The 21556-nt window shown below is 31.5% G+C and overlaps 2 protein-coding genes across 6 annotated transcripts in view; both read left to right on the top strand.

Moving 5' to 3' along the window:
- Positions 1–10602, top strand: part of LOC115876407 (transient receptor potential protein) — a 32178-nt gene extending 21576 nt beyond the window's left edge. Inside the window, exons 16-23 of one of the 5 annotated variants that reach the window (XM_030892182.1) lie at positions 2068–2394; positions 4072–4197; positions 7509–7615; positions 9374–9440; positions 9499–9570; positions 9643–9729; positions 9889–9969; positions 10173–10601. In XM_030892182.1, the coding sequence (XP_030748042.1) occupies positions 2068–2394; positions 4072–4197; positions 7509–7615; positions 9374–9440; positions 9499–9570; positions 9643–9729; positions 9889–9969; positions 10173–10282 (977 nt within the window). In that variant the 3' untranslated portion in view covers positions 10283–10601. Of the gene's footprint in view, positions 1–2067; positions 2395–4071; positions 4198–7508; positions 7728–9373; positions 9441–9495; positions 9571–9642; positions 9730–9888; positions 9970–10172 lie in introns of those variants that run through there. The other 4 variants (XM_030892181.1, XM_030892183.1, XR_004049133.1 and 1 more) reach the window with 4 other exon arrangements.
- A 338-nt stretch (positions 10603–10940) lies between these two features.
- LOC115876406 (general transcription factor IIH subunit 1) lies at positions 10941–21020 on the top strand. The gene is made up of 8 exons (XM_030892180.1): positions 10941–11242; positions 11352–11690; positions 11744–11945; positions 12032–12263; positions 13949–14137; positions 14192–14420; positions 15860–16032; positions 20747–21020. The coding sequence occupies exons 1-8, from the start codon at positions 11089–11091 to the stop codon at positions 20870–20872; spliced, it is 1644 nt and encodes a 547-aa protein (XP_030748040.1). The 5' UTR covers positions 10941–11088; the 3' UTR covers positions 20873–21020.
- Positions 21021–21556: the final 536 nt, after the last annotated feature.

Genomic DNA, 21556 nt, shown 5'->3' with positions numbered 1-21556 from the left:
TTACAAAAAATAGTTAGCTCCCTACCTTGGGTATTAAAATAAATTTAAACGTTTTTATAACGTTGTGCCGACGTTGGACTAGTACTACAGCAAAGTAGAAGCTTCTGCGACGTCGAATAAACGTTGTCTTGTAACCTTTTTTGCTTAAGTGATCTTTAGGTGATTCGGACAACGTAGTTACAACGTTGGACAATATTGAGTTTTCCGACGTCAGTTTCAGGACCTATTCCAACGTTATGCAAACGTCGTCTGTTTTACTAATTCCAACGTTGTTTATATTTCCTTATTCTTACGTTGGTAGGACGTCGAGTCACAAACTTTTTGCAACTGTATTGAACCATAACCTTAAATCTTAAATTTTCACTTCATTGTTCTGTTCAGTCAGACAGTTCAGTGCTGTTTTTGTTTTTATAAAAAAATTTAATTAAAATGGGACATAAGAAAGGTACATATAAAACTAAATTTAAATATACATCGACAAATATTACCGATAGTTTATCCACTCCCTCGTTTATTTAGATTATAGAGGGCGGCACAAGCTAGACTCTAGGATGACTAAATTAGGCAATCTTGCGACTAGTATACTACCTGTTAAGGCCGAACTGCGACTTTATTAGTCCAGTATGCGACTACTCGCACTACTCCATCTTAATCTCCAAAATAACAAAGTGAAAGCCGCCATGTTGTTAAATAAGAAAATGTTTCGTTCCTAAAATAGCAATTCCTGCTTTTGAATACATTAACTTGAAATATTTGACCCTAAAAAACACGCGGAAACAATTTTTTCGACTGCGAATAAATTATTCTCATTTTCCTAAAAAAAAAATCAAGAAAATTTTTAAAACTTCTTTAATTTTAAGGCCCATTAGTATTTTTCAAAGTAGAAACAATACATTTATCAATAAAGTTGTTTGCGTTTAACTTTTTTGCCTTGGGTAACGAGTTACAGAGTCGGTTAAAGTGTTTAAATAATTATGATCTTCAAACATCCTCCACACTTAAATACTTTTGTTTTGTTTTCCTTCACTGCCATCTGACTTATGTCTCTAACTAAATCATAAAAATAATATTTTTACTATAATTATCCCAATTTAGGATAAAACGCGACTTAGACGCCATATTAGTTTTGTATTTCTATGAATTAGGATTTTAAACAACGTTGCAGTTTGTACTAAATTAGGCTTCTAGCCAACGTCGGTATCCAACGTCGTTTCGACCCAAAAATTATTCTCCAAACTAGTGCAGACTAGGGTTGGCACGAGGTTGTGCCGACGTTGCGCCCCGACGTTAATTCGCGTGTTACAACGTTGTCCCGACGTCCAAATGCTGCTTGGGCATTTTTAAAAAATCTTAAAATATGTAAAAAAACAAAATAAAATATACGTGTTTAAGCGTTTTTTCGGAAACTTGACCGTTTTTTAAATAAAAAATATTGTAATATTTGAGGGGTGGTTTCACCCAAGGTTTCATCCTCTTGGAACTGGAATTTCGAAAAATCCCTTCTTATCGAACCTCTACACCCTAGAATCAAGCTGTATGCCAAAATTGAGCTTCTTACGTTGAGTGGTTTGAGCAGGATCATGATTAATCAGTATGTCAGTCACTTAAGGATTTTATATCGTCCTATTGCTGCCAAAAGTCACTAACTAACATTTTTCCGAACAACCAGATTCAATCACTATGTTTTGAAGCGGAGAATCGATTGTAAAAGTCATTAACTACGATTTCTGGCTATTTATGTTTTATTTTAATACCGAATAGTTACTAATTATAACATCTTTATGCAATGCAATTCATCTTTAGACGCATTTTTCTCGGAAGTAATAAAAAGTAAGTTAGTGACTTTTGGCAGCAATGGGACGATATATTAGTAGAGATTGTTAAAAAAAATAATAAAAATAGGACTAAAAATAACACTTTAAATTTGACCAAAGATTTCTCCGTTGCCTTTTTTTGCACCTGAGTGTACATAAAAATCCGTCCATTTTTCGTACAGTATTTTTTTGATATTTTTATGTAGGCAATATGATTACTGATGTATTAATTCTAAATCTGTTATATTTTCAGTATCTGGCAAAAAGGGAAAAGCCATGGAACGTCGTATCCTCAATGACTTCCACATAGGAATTAAAGAAGGCCTGGTCAACGAAATCCAGATGAACCTGAAAGAACCGAAAAACGTGTTTTCCGAAATAGCGAGGGCGCTGAAGAAGCGAAGCAGCATGAAGTCCAGCAAGAAAAATTGGAACGAACTGGTGAAGAAGAACAAGAGCAATCCAATTGGTTCTGCGCAAGAAGCTGAACAGCTGAGGCAAAGGAGACAGAGTTTGAGACAGTACATCATGTCTACGGCTAATAAAGTTGGACCTGTTGAAGATGATCATAAATTAATAGGTGAATATAGTATATTTTACATCACAAAATGAATATGGTATTTTAAAAATTATTTTTTCTCACATGTTCCAATATCTGTTTTTCATACTAAGCAACCTTTCCAAATAGCTTTATCTAGAATATATAATATGTTAAAAATCTTATTATGCAATTAAATATTTTTAAATTGATTGGGTATATACAGGGTGCTACATTGGTAACTCGGTAGCAGTAATAGATACGAACATAGTTAAATTGGGGCAAAGTTGCGCTTTGGGATGTTCACCAATATGCCATCAAAAAAGTTTTAAAAATTTCAAGGATTGCTGAGTTTTTTGGGAAAAACGGATATTTTTGAAAATCAATTTTATTTTTTCCTGTCGATACTTTTTAGAAAATCAAAGAACTAATTGCACATTCTCATAGCCACTTTGTTAGGGCTATCTGATAGTATTTTTAGATTTTCAAATTAGCTGATAATTTGTGAGATACAGGGGCCAACTTAATTTTTTTAAATACGGACCTGTATTTTTTATTTCAGATTTTGAAAGAATACGCTCTCCTGAGTACAATGATATGCCACACTTAATTTTTTTTTGTTTTGAAAATTTGGACACAATTTATTTAAACTAATTTCAAGTCCGGCTCTGTTTTTTTTCTAATATTTAATATATTCATCGTTACAATATTGATAAGCTTTCAAACTTAACAGTGACGTGGGTTGAATACGGAAAATCAAATGCAATAAAATAATAAAAAATAATATACATAAAATGTAATATAAACAATCAAATCATTTCCCCGGAAGATGGATTGGAAATGGTAGAGCAGTATAATGGCCAGCGAGGTATCTGGACCGTCTGATGACGTCAAGTAATTCGACAGGTCCAAATTTTACAAAAACCCTAATGAACCCTTTCGAACATGTAGTAAGGTATTAGAAACTAGTTTGTAGAAGTTAATTTATTCATAATAACTACTTAATATTGTGCAAATTATTAAATCGTATACTGAGAATTTCAAATTCACAATAAGAAAAGTTAAAAATAATATCTTTAAATTGCTGATCTGGATATTATTTTTTTGAATCTTTCAATTGGCTCAATTTTCCTTATTCAATGTTAATTAGCACTGATCAATATTGTTGCGATGAATATAATAAAATTAAATAATTTAAAAAACAGAATCGGACTTGAAATTTTTTTAAATAATAATTAAATAGTTTTGTTGCTGTTAAGGTACCCAAAACAAAAAAAAGGTATAAAGTGTGGCATATAACTGCACTCAGGAGACTGAGTTCTTTCAAAATCTGAAATAAAAAATGCAGGTCCGTATTTAAAAAAATTAAGTTGGCCTCTGTATCTCACAAATTATCAGCTATTTTGAAAATCTAAAAATACTATCAGATAGCCCTAATCAAGTGGCTATGAAAATGTGTAATTAGTTTTTTGATTTTCTAAAATGTAACGACAGGAAAAAATAAAATTAGTTGTCAAAAAAATCCGTTTTTTCCAAAAAACTCAGCAATCCTTGAAATTTTTAAAACTTTTTTGGTGGCATCTTGGTGAACAGTCCAAGGCGCAACTTTGCCCCAATTTAACCATCTTCGTATCTATTACGGTCTCCGAGATACCAATGCTCGTACCTCGAATTTGTAGCACCCTGTATATCTATAAAAAATCTCAATTTTAATTTTAGAATACAATCCAAAATTAGGAGCTTTGCCTAAAGGTGCCAGGTTAGCCTATGTCAAATTTATGTCGAAGAAAATAGAAGAAGAAATTAAAAATGAAGAGCTTACATCAGAAGAAGATAAATCAAAAGGTAATCTAAAAACGTAATTTTAAACTGTGTATTACGTATAAGACAACGGCTTGTTGCCAAATTAAAAATATCTATTGAATAAACAAATAAAGGAGCGTATATTTTTAAACCGTATTAAAATATAAAATAGGGTAAACTACATAATATTACTGGTTTTGTTTTACGTTGCGTCAATAAATGTTGTTAGTTATTAAATTTGATAAACAAATACACCATGGACACAGGGCACAGAATAAATTTTAATAACGCCAAAATTATAATGAAAGAAGCGATAGGTAGCCTCTGAAACCAAATACCGTGTGAATGCGATAAATTTTACATTGGTGAAGCATCTAGACCCTTAAATGTTCGAATTAAAGAACATAAAGATTATTCAAGAAGCGGAGATTTTCACAAATCTAAGATTTGTCAGCATTCATGGGACACAGGGCACAGAATAAAGTTTAATAACGCCAAAATTATAATGAAAGAAGCGATAGCCTCTAAAAGAAAAATAAAAGAGGCTTTTTTAATACAATCTAATTAAAATAAATGTATTAGCATCTGTAGATGTTAGTAATGTATGGCAATCGCTTCTTTGATTTTAAAGAACATACCATAAATTAGGACGTTATCTAACGTCGGGTATACGTCGCGTTCAATAAACCCGACGTCGGTTACCAACGTCGGTTCGACCGCCTGACGACCCTTATTTGCACCTAAATGGGGAATACAGATTCGGGTCGCCTCGACGTCGGTATCTGACCTAATAGGGAATGTAATTCTACCAATTCTACCAAACCAACGTCATATTACGTTGGATTTTAGTCACTTAAAATTCGTCGCTAAGCACTTACGTTACGTTTGGTTTCATATTCGCTACCAAGAATACATAAAAACCTAACCAAACTACCTAATTACAAATGGATTCATAATCACTCCTCGAATATAACTATAAGTGCCTATTTAATTTCATATTATAATAATTCTGAATCATTAATCCAGACATCGGTTTTGTCAACGGAAGTCACTTTCTTGATATATCTGATTAAAATACTCCGGAAAACAACGAGCGCCTTCAAAATTAGGTAGATTTATGAAATAAAAATGTCTATAAAAAAGTAACTCGCAAAATATTTTTTAATTTTCTAGCTGGTTTAATCATAAAACTGTACTGTGGTTCCCCCCAAACTCAACCTTATCAATATTATTCTACTAGAAATCGAAATGTGAATATAAATTTTAAAACAAAAACGATTTTAAAATGGCTGACAATCGGATACGTGTTACGAATGGCGGATTTCTGTGTCCATTAGTCGTCTCACACGACCGAAGTCATCAAACCGGACGACCGGCAATCGTATTATGACGTATATAATTCCAACGTACGCCACGTAACCTCACTTTGCGTTTTGCGTATCAATGATTTGTGGATTTGTGCAACTATATTTTAGTTTTTGTTTTCTCGTTAAAAAAAATGGGCAGCCCAAAGACGTTTAAAATAAAGTATACGGAGGGTACCGCTTAAATTCCTGTCCCGATATTGAAGGATGGCTATAGAATTTCAATGCATTTCCTACATAAGTCTATCCTTGGTTTGTAGGAGGTTTGACTAAACAAGGATGAACCTATGTCTTGAACATTCGACTCGATTTTTTGTCCTCCTTCAATACTGGGACGTAAATCCTCTCATTGCTCTTATGGGAAGGCCGTCGTATATTTTATTTAAACGTATTTGGGGCAGCCACTTTTTTAAGCCTAACCTCACATGTCGGAGGAGGATGGGGCCTGCTGGTATCCTAAGCTAAAAAATGAAATTAAGATGCACCAGTGTAATGCAGCATCTCTTCCGGATAAAAAGCATTTACGGGTGGAGGCAAGACATCACTACTACTATTATTATTTTGCAAAAGCCTCGACTTCTTTCTGTAAAATGTAGATGAATGTCTAAATGCCTTTTTAATGTTTTTTTAGGCATAATAAGAAATTTAAATTTGTTTACAAAAACTTTTTATTAGGTTATGTTCATGATGTTCATTGGGTCGCAAATGCTACTTAATGGGTTGTATTTACGGACATAAATAGAGATACTAGGTTATAAATATTAGGTTATAAATATGAACATAAAATACAACAAAATATAATTGGACGTTAGTTTAGGGATTATCAGTGAGACGTATCCTATTCGGACAACGGGTAGACGTCGGGCTAGTTCAAGTATAGGTACGTCGTGCAAGCCAACGTGGGAACGACGTTGGGAAATTAATAAAAATGGTACGTTGTTATTTTGTACGTCGACAGATCGTTGGATTTACCGACTCGGATCCAACGACGTCGCTTTTAATAGGAAAGCGACGTCACAGGTCGTATCACGAGCACCCGACCTAAATTTGCACAAAGTCTGACGTCGCTTCAGGTCAGATTTAATTCGAAGTCAGATAGATGCTACTTGGGAACATACGTAAAAATTAAAAATAATCATACAGAAAGTTTGGGGCTTTTTGGTTTTACCTTATTAAGTAATTGTTATCAGGTAGTAATTGTTAATTTTGAACTTTAACTTGATATAATGTGATTTTAACAGAACGTCAACGGTTTTTGTAGACGTATCTGTTTTAAAAAACTAAAGTGTTCTCGAATAGTCCAATTTAAATATTTTAAATAGTTTTTTTCTTTATTCTTTGTATTTTTTTTGCTTCCGACGACGGAAAGAGATAAACTTTCCGAAACGTTAAGCATTTTTTTGTTCGTTAGGCAAATTTGTATGTCTGTAAACCCAACTTCTGACAAGTAGTTTCTATTTGGGATTAAGGCAGAAGTGTTTAGAAAAAAATAACTATTTTGTTTTGTAGATTTTCTTGCAGTGGCGAAATACCCATATAGGATTTTTTGCAGAATTTTAGTGAAGTAGTAAAATACGATAATTCAAGAATAAAGATATAATTAACTTTAAACGAATTTCATAAATGATGTAAAATATATGTAATTATTTACTAGTGAAAAATGGTAACGTTTTTCATATTTTTGTGTCTGCGACCGCCTGCATACTGCACGAGTAACTATTTTTGCAGCATCATCCACACTTCACATAAAACCAATTATGAAATAAAGAAGAAATAATAAAAATAAACACAGAAAAGAACAACACGCATAATTGAAATTCAAAATTACTAAGAAAACAAGAACATTTTATCGGCTTACCATATCTTCGTTCGCGATTCACATCACTAATACCGGAAAAATAATATTCTCTCGCTATTTTTAGTTGTAATAAATGCAACTTTAAAGAAAAATCCATTCGCAATAGGATATTATTCTGGATTTATTTATAGGATCCACTTCCGTTATGCCTAAACGGATTAGTATCAGCAGCAAGAGCGCCGCGAGTTTGAAAAAAGCTCCCAAGCCGCCATCTCCAGGCGAAAATACCGCATCTGAGGTAAGTATACTAAGAATTTTTTGAAGAGGCACCTCAGGGAATTAAGTAATCTAGAAGAAATTTCTCATTAATCTGGCAAGATCCAGCCCGGAAACAATTTTTTTGAACAAGGGTAAGAACTTGATTTGTAGCGTCTACTCTCTCCATAGTTTGAAACAAACTACTTAAAACTATATAACAAAAATTATAACATATACCGGGTGCGTCTCAAAAGTGGTTCACCCCTATAAAATTTTTATTTTTTTAGTTAAAAAAACGAAATTTGGTATGTTAGTATATGACATAAATTAGGATTGGTTGACGGTATTCAATTGTTTTCGGGAAATGACTACAACTTTTGATTTTTAAATGGCACCCGGTATTTTTTTACTTTATTCGATGGAAAATGTCACTCTGAATAGAATGACATATCATATGTCAACTTTTGACATTTTCGCATATAGTTTATTAGAAATTAAAATTTGCGGTTCGTAACGAAAATGTTACTTCAAATACCAAGTGTGTGGCGAATAATAAAAAAAATACCAAGGGTGCCATTTAAAAATCAAAAGTTGTAATCATTTCCGGTGAAACCGGAAGTGACCAAAAACAATTGAATACCATCAATCAATCCTAATTTATGTCATATACTAACATATCAAATCTCGTTTATTTATCTGAAAAAATAAAAAAGTTATACACCCGGTATATTATATTATTATATATTATAGTTTATTTTATATCATTAATTTTCATTTTATTTAATATACCTATTGATGTCGCACAAATAATATTGCTCTGTTTGCTTATGTTCCTATGTTTGTTTATTTTTTTTTTGGAGTTTAACAGTAAAACTAAGTAACATATAAAAAAAAAGAAAATATAACTTTGACATAAGTATCTGTACAGAAAAAATAAACTATATATAGTTTCTTGACTAGTTCAAAGACACAAATTCGAGTTGCATTTTCAAACTCGAATTAAATAAATATTTACTATCCATATATTTTCATATGAAAGTCTTGATAAACTTAATAAATTTTCTCGGTTATTTTACGGTCGAAGGTAAAATTATATTTATAAACCTATACACGATATTGTATACAGTCGGTTTTTGAATTTTATGGAATTTTTAAAGGTCAATTTTATAATTCCCTTTCCTATTTTTTAAAAAAATTGTTTTGATTGTTTAAAAATTAAGGATTTCAAGCTCTAAGTAATGTTTTATAAAAAAAAACCGTTAAAGAAGGCTGGGGAAAGACAATCGATAATAATTTTGACGAGGTCAGTCTCTAGATGCAATTTAATAAAAATTGACATAAAACTTGCCAAAAATTAGCACTAATTATAGAAAGATTACAAAAGGATAGAGCGTTTCTACCACGAATCTATTTCCAGAAAAATATTTTTCTGAGATTTTTGCTCAATACAAAAATAAATTACAACCTACTTAAATGCCTCGCCAAAATTTATATCGATTGTCATTAACCAGCCGTCCTTGACGCCGTTTTTTTTTCGATCGATAAATTTCGAATTTTTAAATTTTTTTTTTCGCGAAAAAAATCTCATAGGCGTGTTTCTGGGGTTGAACCACACTACCAGTTAAAATACTTGCACTTATTTCTGGGACACCCTGTATAAAGCACACGAACACAAAATACCAATCGCCTCTTCCTTTTTTCGAAGTTGTTTTCTATCATCATTTTGTATAAATTCTAATTTTATTTATCGTATAGTAAACTTTAGATAGCTTAAATTTTATCCAATAATTTCTTTTAGGAACCTAAGAGTACACCTGACTCATCTACTTCTACCACTCAACTACAAACTGAGAAAAAACCAGAAGGTATAAAGAAAAATTATACGTTTTAAATTGTTAATATCTGCTTGTCTTGTAATAGTAGTAAAACACTCAACTACAACTACCTCTGCTATAATACCTGATACTACATCAGTTGCTAAAGAAATTAAACCAGGTAAAACATGCAAATACTGCTATATTTGTAGTTCCTTTTTTATATTTTATAAATAACATTTAACATTTATAGATCCAACGTCTACTATATCTTCTTCTACATCATCTACAATAACTACTACTACAGTTTCAACTGAAAAAACGGATGCAATATGTAAAGGTAAATTATAAATTATAAATAATTATTTTTTAGATACTTTTATTATTAATTATTCATTCCTATTATTCATATATATTAAATATAATTTTAATATTAAGAAAATTAGTTTAAACACTGCTTTAAGCTTACCGGTAACTTTAAGCAAAACATATCTTGTAGATGTTCCGCCTGTTGCGTCTACAACACCAGCAACATCATCAGCTTCTACAGATCATTCTTCAAAAGAAAAAAAAGAGCCAGGTAAGAATAATGATTAAATTAATTTATTTTTTAACGTGCTATTTTTGTAAGGAAACGACAAATCGAAAAAAATGAAATAGTTATAGGAAAATTCTTATTGTATAAAAATTCGTATTTTTTTATTGAAATGGCCCAATTTTTTAACACATATTTGTTTACATTTTATTCATAATACATCTTTTCTTATTGCCTTTATTTTTTAGCAAAAACACCCAGTGAAGCAACTTCAAAATCATCTACAGTAGCAGATGTAGAACCTCCACCAGTTCCTAGTAAGCCTAAAAAGAAGCAACCCCAGTACGGATGGATTTGAAAAAGAAAACATATCTCCTTTTATTTAATTGGGAAACATTTTAAAAAAGAATTATTTGAATACCTATTATTATTTGTAATAAGTACGTACCTGCAAGAATATATTCCTATTAGAAAGTATCGTAGAACAGCAAATAAATGCCGTATTATCGAAAAAATAACGGCATCCAGTTGGCTTGGAAATGAACACCGATGATATTCCCCATCTGATACCGTTTTTTCGATCATACGGTATCTACATCTTAAGAATATTTTTTTCTAAAATAATTATAGATTTTGACTGTATATTAATTCTTTACAAATTAATTATACTAGTAGTAATTAAAAATAAAAAAAAAATCTTATAATATATTGTTTTATTTGGTTTTCTTAAAAAAAATAAATGATAAAAATGTTCCAATTAATGATTCCAATATTATAAAATAGTAATTTTATAATATTGGAATCAACTACAATAATACACTTACAATAATAATTTTACTTTGGATTGGGTAATAATTTATTACCCAATATTACCAGATTATGAATTATTTATTACTAATAAATAATTTATAATTCACTGAAAAGACAATCGAAGTTTATTTTATTCGATACTACTACCCATCTCTTAATTTGTGGCTAAAAATCTACATTTATTTTCAAAATCTATGGTTAGTCAGAAATGTCAGAAATGACAGTGACAGAGACAGAAATACCAAAAAGGTGGGGTTATGTGTAAAGTAAATAAATTTCTTTTATTTTAAAACAATGAAACCCAATTTTTTGATACTTAATTATTGTTTTATTTAATACTAAAAAGTGTGGAGTATGTCTACTTCAAGTGAAGATGTTTTGCTGCAAGTGCCCAATGTGAGATATAAGAAAGGAGATGGTACATTATTTCTTATGGACCAACGTTTGATATGGATGGTAGAAAACAGAGATACTGTTGCTGTTTCTCATCCATACGCTGATATTAAATGTAAATGTTCACAAACACTCTGTGCTATAAAGATTATACTTTTTCAATGAATAATTTCATTGATTTTTGACCTAACCAACAAAACAAATCATTGTCATTACTCTTTTAGCTCAAAAAATTTCACCTGAAGGCAAAGCAAAAGTTCAACTACAGGTTGTTCTTCACAGTGGAGTTTCTTCTACGTTTCATTTTACCAATAAAAATGGCATACAAACACAAATTGCTGACAGGGATCGTGTTAAGGAGATGTTACAGACTTTGTTGCCAAAGTTTAAAAGAAAGGTTGATAAGGAATTAGAAGAGAAAAATCGTTTACTATCAACGAACCCTACTCTTTTACAATTATACAAAGATCTGGTAATGACGGAAGTAGTTTCATCAGAAGAATTTTGGTCTCAACACGCTGTCAAATATACTCAGAAAAGGAAACAGCAACCTCAAGAAATAGGTTTGTTATAATATATTATTTTAAATGATAATTTTTAATTAGTTGTTTTTAAGGTGTATCGGGAGCTTTCTTAGCAGATATTAAGCCTCAAACTGACGGATGCAATGGCTTAAAGTACAATATTACAGCCGATATTATAGAGTGTATTTTTAAGACATATCCAGTTGTAAAGAAGAAATATATTGAAAATGTCCCATCAAAATTGACTGAGGCACAGTTTTGGACTAAGTTTTTTCAATCTCATTATTTTCACAGGTAATATATTAGTTACTTTTCAATTTATATTTTTCTATGACTAAAATTTATGATATCTTTCGAGTAAAATATTTTAAAATTTTTAGAGATCGAAAATATGCAGAGAGCAAAGATTTGTTTACAGATTGTGGAAAAATTGATGATCAAGAAATGAAAAAAGATATCCAAAATGGCGTGAAAGATCCATTAGTTAATTTGACAGAATTTGAAGATAAATCTTTAGATGAAGGATATGGAACAAACAGTGACAAACCATCGGGAAATGTGGGTACCGTTAGTCAGGCTATGATAAAGAGATTCAACCAACATTCGATTATGGTTAGTAATTAATGAATTAATGGCTTTATTTATTATTTTAAGTAACCAATTTACATTTGTGCACTAGAGTATATCTAATGTTACCTAACTGAGCTAACTAACACAGCAGTCTTTGTTAGTTAACAAAAATTTCGTTTTTATCCATTACAGACAGTATTTTTTTGTGTTGCATTATTTTTTTTTATATATTAATTATTATTAGCTTATTGTTAAAACTTAAATATGTAGTATAATTTTTATGTTAAATGTTAAAAAGCAAAATAAAACACTAAATCACCACAATACACCAAAACACTTTTACTTTTACACTGGACGCGCGTTTCGTTAACCATGTTAGCATCATCAGCAGATGATTATAAACTAAAGTACAATCTACAAGTTGAGCGTTTATATACTCGCTCAGTGGGCACCGAGTGGGCGTGACATGATCTAGCCAACCGAGTCAGAGCCCACTGAGCGTAACAGTTAGATTTTCGCCACTAGAGTAGCAGGAACAAAGAACTTCAAGGAATTGGACCGTTGTCTCTGTTCATACTATCTTTGCATTTATTAATTCTGATGCTTTCATATGCATCTAATTGCCTGTAATTTTTGACTTGTTTAATTAATTTTAAATTATTAAGATCTATACAATGTTCTTTATCAACAATATGTTCGGCAACGCAAGATTTATCTGGTCTACCATATCTTATCTGAGCTAAATGTTCTTTAAATCTAGTTAATATTGATCTTCTAGTTTGCCCAACATATTTCTGATTACAATCTTTACAAGAAATTTCATAAATACCCGACCTTTCCAGTGGAGGTGTTTTATCCTTTGGATTACCAAATAATTGTTGTAATTTATTATTAGCACTGTACACAAGTTTATAATTGACATTCTTAAAAATTCCTTTTAGACCACGGGGTAACTGTCTATCAGACGGTATTGAAAAATATTTTGACTTATCTTTCTCCACTTGAAAAGTCGAATTTTCAGAAATCATTAATCTATACCTACGTTTTCTAATTATTTTATCAACTAGTGAGGGAGAATATCCATTACACTCAGCTACATTCCTAATGTAATCTCTTTCTATTTCATATCTTTCGTTGGAAAGTGGAAAACTAAGTAATCTATGAACTAAGAAATTTAAACTAGCCATTTTTGTTCAACACTATGATATGATTCATTAGGAATATATCTGCGTGTAGTGGTATTTTTCCTATAGATATCAAATTCCAGGCAATTATTAGTATTTCTAATAACTAATACATCTAGAAATGGTAATCTGTCGTTGTTCTCAATTTCATGTGTAAATTTAATGGAAGGAAAACGATTATTTAACTTAGAAATAAAATTTTCTATGGTGTCTGAATGTGTGTCAAAAACAGGAAAAATATCCACATACCTAAACCATACCCGTGGAAAATACTCAAACTGATTCTTAGCCTCCACTTCAAACCTGCTCATGAATAAATTAGCCAAAAATGGAGACAATGGATTACCCATTGCTGTACCTTCCTGCTGTTCAAAAAAGTTGTTATTAAATGTTATATATTTATTTACAGCCTGTCTTGGTCTTTAATCTTACATTAATATATTGACATTAATGACGTTATTGACTACAATTTATCAGTGTGTTAAGTAGTGTTTGTAGGTTTTCTTATTTCTCTCTTTATTTTTAACCACCTTGTTTTAATAGGTACTAAAAGCTACTAAAAGTAAACCAGCAGCACAAGCAAACGAAAATCAAAAATCGGAAACCAGTAATGACACACAAGCTGAAGGCCATATTAACAAGAAACAGAAGATATTAGAGAAAATTACTTACGATGATTTAGAAAGCAACGAGAGTGAGCAAAATGGCGGCATACATTTGAGTTTGTCAAAAGTAAGTTTATTACAAGAATTAAGCTCCTTAAGAAATTTTAATATTTCTTTGTAGGTTGAAAGGTACCTACATGGTCCAATGCCGGACTCTGTAACTGAACATATCAATCAAAATCAGGCTGCCCATATTATGCGAAATGTGTTGCAAGAAACAAGACAGTGGCAGAGCAGACTTCACAATCCGAACCATGCACTGGTAACGCCATCCGCCGCGATTGTGGCTTTAGGGGAGTTGTCACCAGGGGGCGCTTTGATGAAGGGATTCCAGGAACAATCATTGGCACGTAAGTATCCGGGGATAGCCTGAAAAGTTTCCACTAAATATTTTTTTATGTTTCTATATTCACTACACTTTTTTCTATGATCCTGTCAACTTTCAATCCCTCCAAATAGCTATAAGCATTTTTGTCTGCAAAATAGTTGTTTACAAAGATGATGAAATCTTATTAAATATCTCTCATGGTATAGTCTAATATGTAAAAAATTAACTATTGTACTTTAAATCAAATTAAAACTTGGTCCAAAAAGTTATACAGCGCGAGACAAAATTAATATTGAACATTGTTCACCTTTAAAAGCATGTTACTCTTTTATTTTAAATAGACCACCCAGTATATTATTCCGATACTCAATAGAGAATTCATGTCTCTTTAAAATATTATTAAGGTTGCCTACCCCTCAAACAAAGATTTTCCTAGATATTTTCATTTACATAATTTGATCTGAGTAAATCTTTATTATTTGATAAAATCTAGGTGGCTGTCATATGTCTGACGTTACTTTAACATAGCTGTCTAATTAGTCCAACTTTAACAACTAGTTAACATTTTGTGTCAGCCAAAACACGAAAAAAATCTCTACAATCTTTAATGTTTGTTAAATTAACAAAATCAGCCACCTAGATTTTTTCAAATAATAAAGAACCACTGACGCAAAATCATAAAAATTAAAATATCCAAGAAAATCTTTGTCTGAGGGATAGGCAACCTTAATAATATTTTGAAGATATATAAATTCTCCATTGAACACCCGAATAATATACTGGGTGATCCATTTAAAATAAAGGAGTAACTTGCTTTTAAAAGTGATTAATGTTCCTATATTAATTTTGTCTCATCCTGTATAACTTTTCGGGTCAAATTTCAATTTGGTTTAATATACAATGGTTACTGTAATTAAATATCAGGCTATACAAGGTCAACTAAAATTTAGGTAGTTGTTATTGAAATTTAAAATTTACTCTTCATTTTCACAAAATGTGAAATATGTCAAAATCCTTAGATTTTAGGTATATGCTTCTTTAATAAAACTCACTTTTATTTATTTCCTAGAATCCGAAAATGAATTAATATATAGGGTGTTCCATTACAAAAAACATAACTTTGATATGTAACTTTTGGGGACACCCTGTAGAACTCTCTATATTTTTAAAAAAGTGCTCTGAATTAACCTACATATGCTCACAAAATGTCATTTCAATACAAACTGTCGTTCTCCTTGGAGCCTCCGCGGCGTATGAGAGGCGCCACCCTGTATAATATGAGGTTGAAACCTTTTCAGATTACCCTTATATCTACAAAGAAAATAATTGACCATTTTGGTTGAATATGTCTTAAATCAACCCTACATTTATTTTTTTACTTTATATAAATTATAATAAGACTTTTGTGTTGACGTATCTAAGAATAATGCCATATTTTAGTTCTTAATTTATTCTTTTTAGAACTAGTTCCTTCAGACATTGAACAAGAAGTCAGAAATTTATATTTAGCTCTCTGCGAGTTGCTGGGTCATTTTTGGAAATGTTTTCCCCCAAATCCTCAGTCAGACCAGAAAATTGTTAAAATGCACGAAGCACTGCAACGATTCCAATCTGCAAAACTTAAACCATTTGAGGTGGGTATAAAATTACAACTCTATTCATTATTCAAAAGGGATTAAGGACTGAGCCTAACACTATTTTTATACTCATACATTAGGTACCGCATTTGCTGTCCTCCATTCGCGAACTTCGAGTTCCGGGCTTTACGCCCTGGGGCTACTCGAGAACGGTTCTGAAAGGAGCTGTGCGCCGATAGCCTAGTGCCACCATATGGCGCGGAACAGTTCTGGGACTTTATGACTCAATTGAATGGAGTGAGAGTATCGCGTTCTTGAACAGTTCAGAGCTGCACAACTGCGTGAATGGAGGATAGCAATTGACGGGTAGTTTTTTCTGATATTTTACTTGACAGAATTGACTTTTATTTGTATTTTGAGTAAGTATTCAGGACAACAAAGCGGACAATTGCATTTGTCTTCCGTTTTCTTACCGAACCCACTGACCTGGTGAAATTTCCCGTTTCCTTATACCAATTCCAGGCATCCTGGACTGTTATTCGAAATATACCCAGGGTATCGGACGCATAACGTTGACTTCGGCCATCCTCAGTTAAAGCAACAATTGCTGTCCTCCTTTCACGCAGTTGAGCAGCTCTGAACTTTTCAAGAACGCGAGACTCTCACTCCATTCACTTGAGTCGTAAAGTTCCAGAACTGTTCCGCGCCATATGGAGGCACGAGGCTATCGCGCACAGCTCCTTTCAGAACCGTTCTCGAGTAGCCCCAGGGCGTAAAGCCCGGAACTCGAAGTTCGCGAATACGAGCAACATCCGTCACTGACTTTGAATAAGAAGACTAAGGAAGGAGCATAATGCTATCCATGTATTCATGCATGGTGGGCGGAAAAGCCACCATAAAAACTCTCTAGGGTGGGGATCCTTGACAGTTCTGTTTGACGATTCATTTGACACATTTGAATTTGATTTGAAATTTCGTGGATTTGTCAGTCTTTACGGAGCTTATTTTATGTTATTTATTATTTATTCTGCTACTGATAGTTGTATAAAGGTAGTAAATCTAGATGGAAATTGTGGCAGAACTTAAATTAACAGTGACACTATCGCGATTTATCGAAAAAGACTCTAAAATAGTTGGTTGTGTAGCGTGCGGTAGATCTCGGCAAAAATTGAGTGAAATAATGGAACAACTTTTCGCTAGTAAGTGAGTATATAAAAAAAAACCGATCATTTATGAAATTCACTTAAATTAACTAAATTATATATTTTTCTTGCATTTTAGCTTTTATTTATTACTTGTCAAAGAATTTAGATACGTTAATTTGACTTACCTGCTTCAGTAGCGTATCGGATGTTTGTGTTAATAAATACTTATTATAACTTATCTATTTTTATTAGAATTATATATTTTTATAACAATTTTAATAACTACCAACATTTATTCACAACGTAAAATAAAACAACAAATTATTGAGTCTACCCCACGTCTACCCTACATCATAGTTTTACATTTTTTAAATAAAATTAGAACGACACTGATAAACCGGAATTTAAGTCGGCCATATTTGAGGCCCATCGCGGTGAACCTAACATTTTTGATATGCTCCTTCCTTAGTCTTCTTATTCAAAGGTCACTGATAATGGCATTTTTTAATTTGACAACCGTTGTTGTCATATTGCAAATACTCAGAAATCCGTTTTCGCCTATGTCGCCTTTTGATTATTTACACATAAAACTTTCTGCCTGCGAAGCATTTTTCCGAGACTCGTTTTAAAGCAGCGTATCTCCAATACAAACAGAGATAATGTCGTGATTAAAAAAATAAAATGCTCACAAAAGATGAGGCTACAATGTGATTTGATTTAGTAATAGCTACTACAGCTGCTGCAGCCTACAGGGTGTTACAAAGTTCGGGCAAAAAACTTCGTCTTATTGTTGTGCCCTGTATATGCTCAAAATAAATTCGGAATAAAAATTTCTGACGTAGCATCCGTTAAGAAGGGATTAATTTAAAATTTAAAAAAAATCATCAAAATCTAACGAGTGGTTCGCGAGAAATCCAACTTTGAAATTGGGACTAGTTTTTAGTGGCCGGTTTTTTTGCCGGTGAGTTTATCTTTGAAATTACTTTTAGTTTTCTAATTAAATGATATTTTTGGGAAATTACAATGACAACTAGCGGCATCGCTACTGATTCATCTTTACTACGAAATTGTCGAAATCTGTAGGAATTACGCTGACATTGGACGTTTTCATTTGTTTTCATTCAACTTATATTTGACAGTTGTTGTGAGTTTTTGTAGCTTTTGAATAACTTTCTAATAATTATTACTATTCTAACTCGGAATTGACATTTCGACGGTATTTGCGTTTTTTTACCTTTACCCATGCTTACAGTAGCGTATCTAGATACTTTTAGTTATAAGTAGATTATTATAAAATACGTAAATTCTCTTATTTGTTGGCGCTTTTGATTGTGAAATTAGAGTTATAGTCTATAAAGCAAAATAAAAACACTAAATCACCACAATACACCAAAACACTTTTACTTTTACACTGGACGCGCGTTTCGCTAACCATGTTAGCATCATCAGCAGATGATTATAAACTAATAATAGTTTATAATCATCTGCTGATGATGCTAACATGGTTAGCGAAACGCGCGTCCAGTGTAAAAGTAAAAGTGTTTTGGTGTATTGTGGTGATTTAGTGTTTTTATTTTGCTGTGTAACACCAAAGGTTCCAACCCTCAACTGTAATATAGTCTATAAAATGAATAACTTTGAATTTTGACCGTTATTTTTTACCAACATGGCAAATATAAAATCGCTCTGTCAAAAAAGTTACTGATATTCTTTAAATTAAAATATTATTAGGTAATTTTAATATTTTTTTATTATTATTATTAGGTAACCCTTTTTACTTTCGTGAAATAGAAAAGGAAAATAATAAAACAAGTGACAGTTCTTCCTCTTGCAAAAATCAACACTATATGTCATAATTGTCAAAAGTAAAATGTCATCAGCTTTTGATATTTCAGAATATCAGACCAATGCCGTCTCTAGTAGAACAGCCTCGGAGCGAGATTTATGACGGCACGCTAGTTAGATACTACGGATTAATAAATATGTTGTAGAATACATGGAAAACATAATTATTCCTCGTATTTTTTGTTTGTATTTTAAAAATGATATAGTTTACATGAAATATACATAATATACAGTTAATAAATACAATATACCTATTTTAGGAATAAATACTTTGGCAAATAAACTATGAACCATACAAATGCAGCAAATGTTTTACAATATACAAATAATGAATAGGTATATAAGATAATGGGTAAAATGTAAAATATATTTTAAATTTAGGGGTTTGAAAATCGATCTTATTTTTACAAAAAATATTCAATATTTACTAATAATGATGTATTGTTATTAATGCTCGAAAAATTATATTTGCAAATAATACAATATCATAGAAAAAAGGCGTCAGCGATGGCTATGAAATAAAGATCGCTGTCATTTTATATGTAAAATTATTCTAAAGATTTTGATTTTCTTGGGATTTAGGTTCGGGAAAAACGCTGATCAAATTTTCATTTGGTTTTTCATTATTTTTATTTGGTTAAAAAAACGTTTCGACTAACATCATAGCCTTCATCAGTGTTGTGTCATATGAAAAAAATAGTGTCAAATATAATCCAAAAAATTACATATAAAATATTCACCCCACACACAACATAATGTTTACTGCAATTAATAAACTAATATAAACTTATCAAAAGATGACCACATATTTTTTAAAATTATTATTCTTAACACTAAAACTATCTACATTGACTATGGAATATGATTTCAGCCATACTGTAAAACATTTGCGGCATTTATATGGTTCATAGTTTATTTGCTAAAGTATTTATTACTATAAATAGGTATATATATTGTATTTATTAACTGTAAACTATATCATTTTTAAAATACAAACCATAAATACGAAAAATAATTATGTTTTCCATGTATTCTATAACATATTTACTAATCCGTAGTATCTAACTAGCGTGACGTCATAAATCTCGCTCCGAGGCTGTTCTATTAGAGACGGCATTGCGTCAGCATGGCCGCAAGTTGCTAACCTAATAAAATTATCACTAGAAAAGCCCGCGGGAACTGTCAAATTCAAAGTTATTCGTTTCACAGACTATACCCTTAGTTAGACCTCAAGCAAAACTAGTTATAATGGAAAATTAGTCTGAGGCAATCCCAATCAATTTTTGATAAAAAAAACATCACGCCACTGATAGACCCAATTGACAGAAAGAATAGACGAAACTCAACCGTGTTGTCATATATATTACCTATCTCTTTTTAACTCTCATGAAAGTGTCAAACCATGTATGATTCTAAAAAAATGAGTTTTATGAATGGAGCGTTTTCTCTGCTCATTTGGATGTCTTTGCTTTGTTGCACTTACTTAGTTTATTTTATGTTATTTTTTGTTTATTATAATTGGTTTTATGCAAAATTTATAAATTTGGAAGGTTATTTTGTCAGGACTTGAATTTCTGTGAGATTATCCTGAATACTAACACATTTTTATTTTTTTTACGTTTAAAAAATAGAACGTCATTGACAGACCGAAATTTCCGTCAGCCATATTAAAGTTCCTTCGCGGTTGTGCTAATTTTGTTGATATGTTCCTTCCTTAGTCTGTATATCTTTACTAACTACTTCTTCATATTTTAATTTTATTAATCTTTATTCTATTTCAGGACAAATTAATTAGAGAACTGACTCCACTGTCTCAATACTTAACGAAACATTTGAATCAGCTTCTAAACGCGGCATATCAAAAGTTCAACAATTGGCATAAAATTCGGGCCAATCTGCGAGCCTAATATATAGATATAGTTTTAGTTTTTGGAAATTGTAGCAATAATTATTGTACGTTTTTATTGAATCCGTTTTTGTGATACCGATCCTTTACTTTTGTATTTATTTGTGCCTTTTTAGTAACTTAAGTTAAATATATGTTTATATAAATTATTTTGAGTTTTTGACTTCCGATTTGGCGGTGTAATTGAAAAAATTGTGAGAGAAAAATAAGAACGAAACAAAAGTATACAGGGTGGCGCACCTCATTCGTCTGTTTTAAATATTTATTTTACATAAAAACTTCGTTATTTTTATGTATTTTTTTAAATAAGTCGAAGCAGATTTAAATGCTCTTTCAAACTATATTAGGGTTTCATATACCCCTTATATCCATGGTACAAAGAAAACAAGGTATGATCGATAGCGGCTCCAATTTCGTTAAGTTTGCGCATACCACCTGTGACGTCATACGCCATACAAAAAAATATCCATATTGTTCAATTGCCACTAATAAAAAAAGACCTAAAATAGGGAAGAATTAGGACATAACCCCAAAAGTTATGTTTTGACATCGATCTTGACATTTGAAAAATTATTTTCACATTTTGACACAATCAAATTTCACAGATGACACAATCTGTTTGCCAATTTGAAATTGGCGCACAGAGCTTGCCGACCAATGGTGCCGTTTATCACCTGTGACGTAG

The sequence above is a fragment of the Sitophilus oryzae genome, unplaced genomic scaffold, assembly GCF_002938485.1.
Source record: "Sitophilus oryzae breed Bouriz unplaced genomic scaffold, Soryzae_2.0 scaffold_1436_pilon_pilon, whole genome shotgun sequence".
Classification (NCBI taxonomy): Eukaryota; Metazoa; Arthropoda; class Insecta; order Coleoptera; family Curculionidae; genus Sitophilus; species Sitophilus oryzae.
The sequence above is the reverse complement of the archived record's forward strand: the minus strand, read 5'-3'. Positions and strand labels throughout refer to the sequence as shown.

Excerpts from the sequence above, each read along its gene's own strand:
- LOC115876406 (XM_030892180.1), top strand. The coding sequence starts at position 11,089 with ATGTCTACTTCAAGTGAAGATGTTTTGCTGCAAGTGCCCAATGTGAGA. Across the intron at positions 11,243-11,351 it reads TCCATACGCTGATATTAAAT|CTCAAAAAATTTCACCTGAA; the intron begins GTAAATGTTCAC and ends TTACTCTTTTAG. Across the intron at positions 11,691-11,743 it reads ACAGCAACCTCAAGAAATAG|GTGTATCGGGAGCTTTCTTA; the intron begins GTTTGTTATAAT and ends GTTGTTTTTAAG.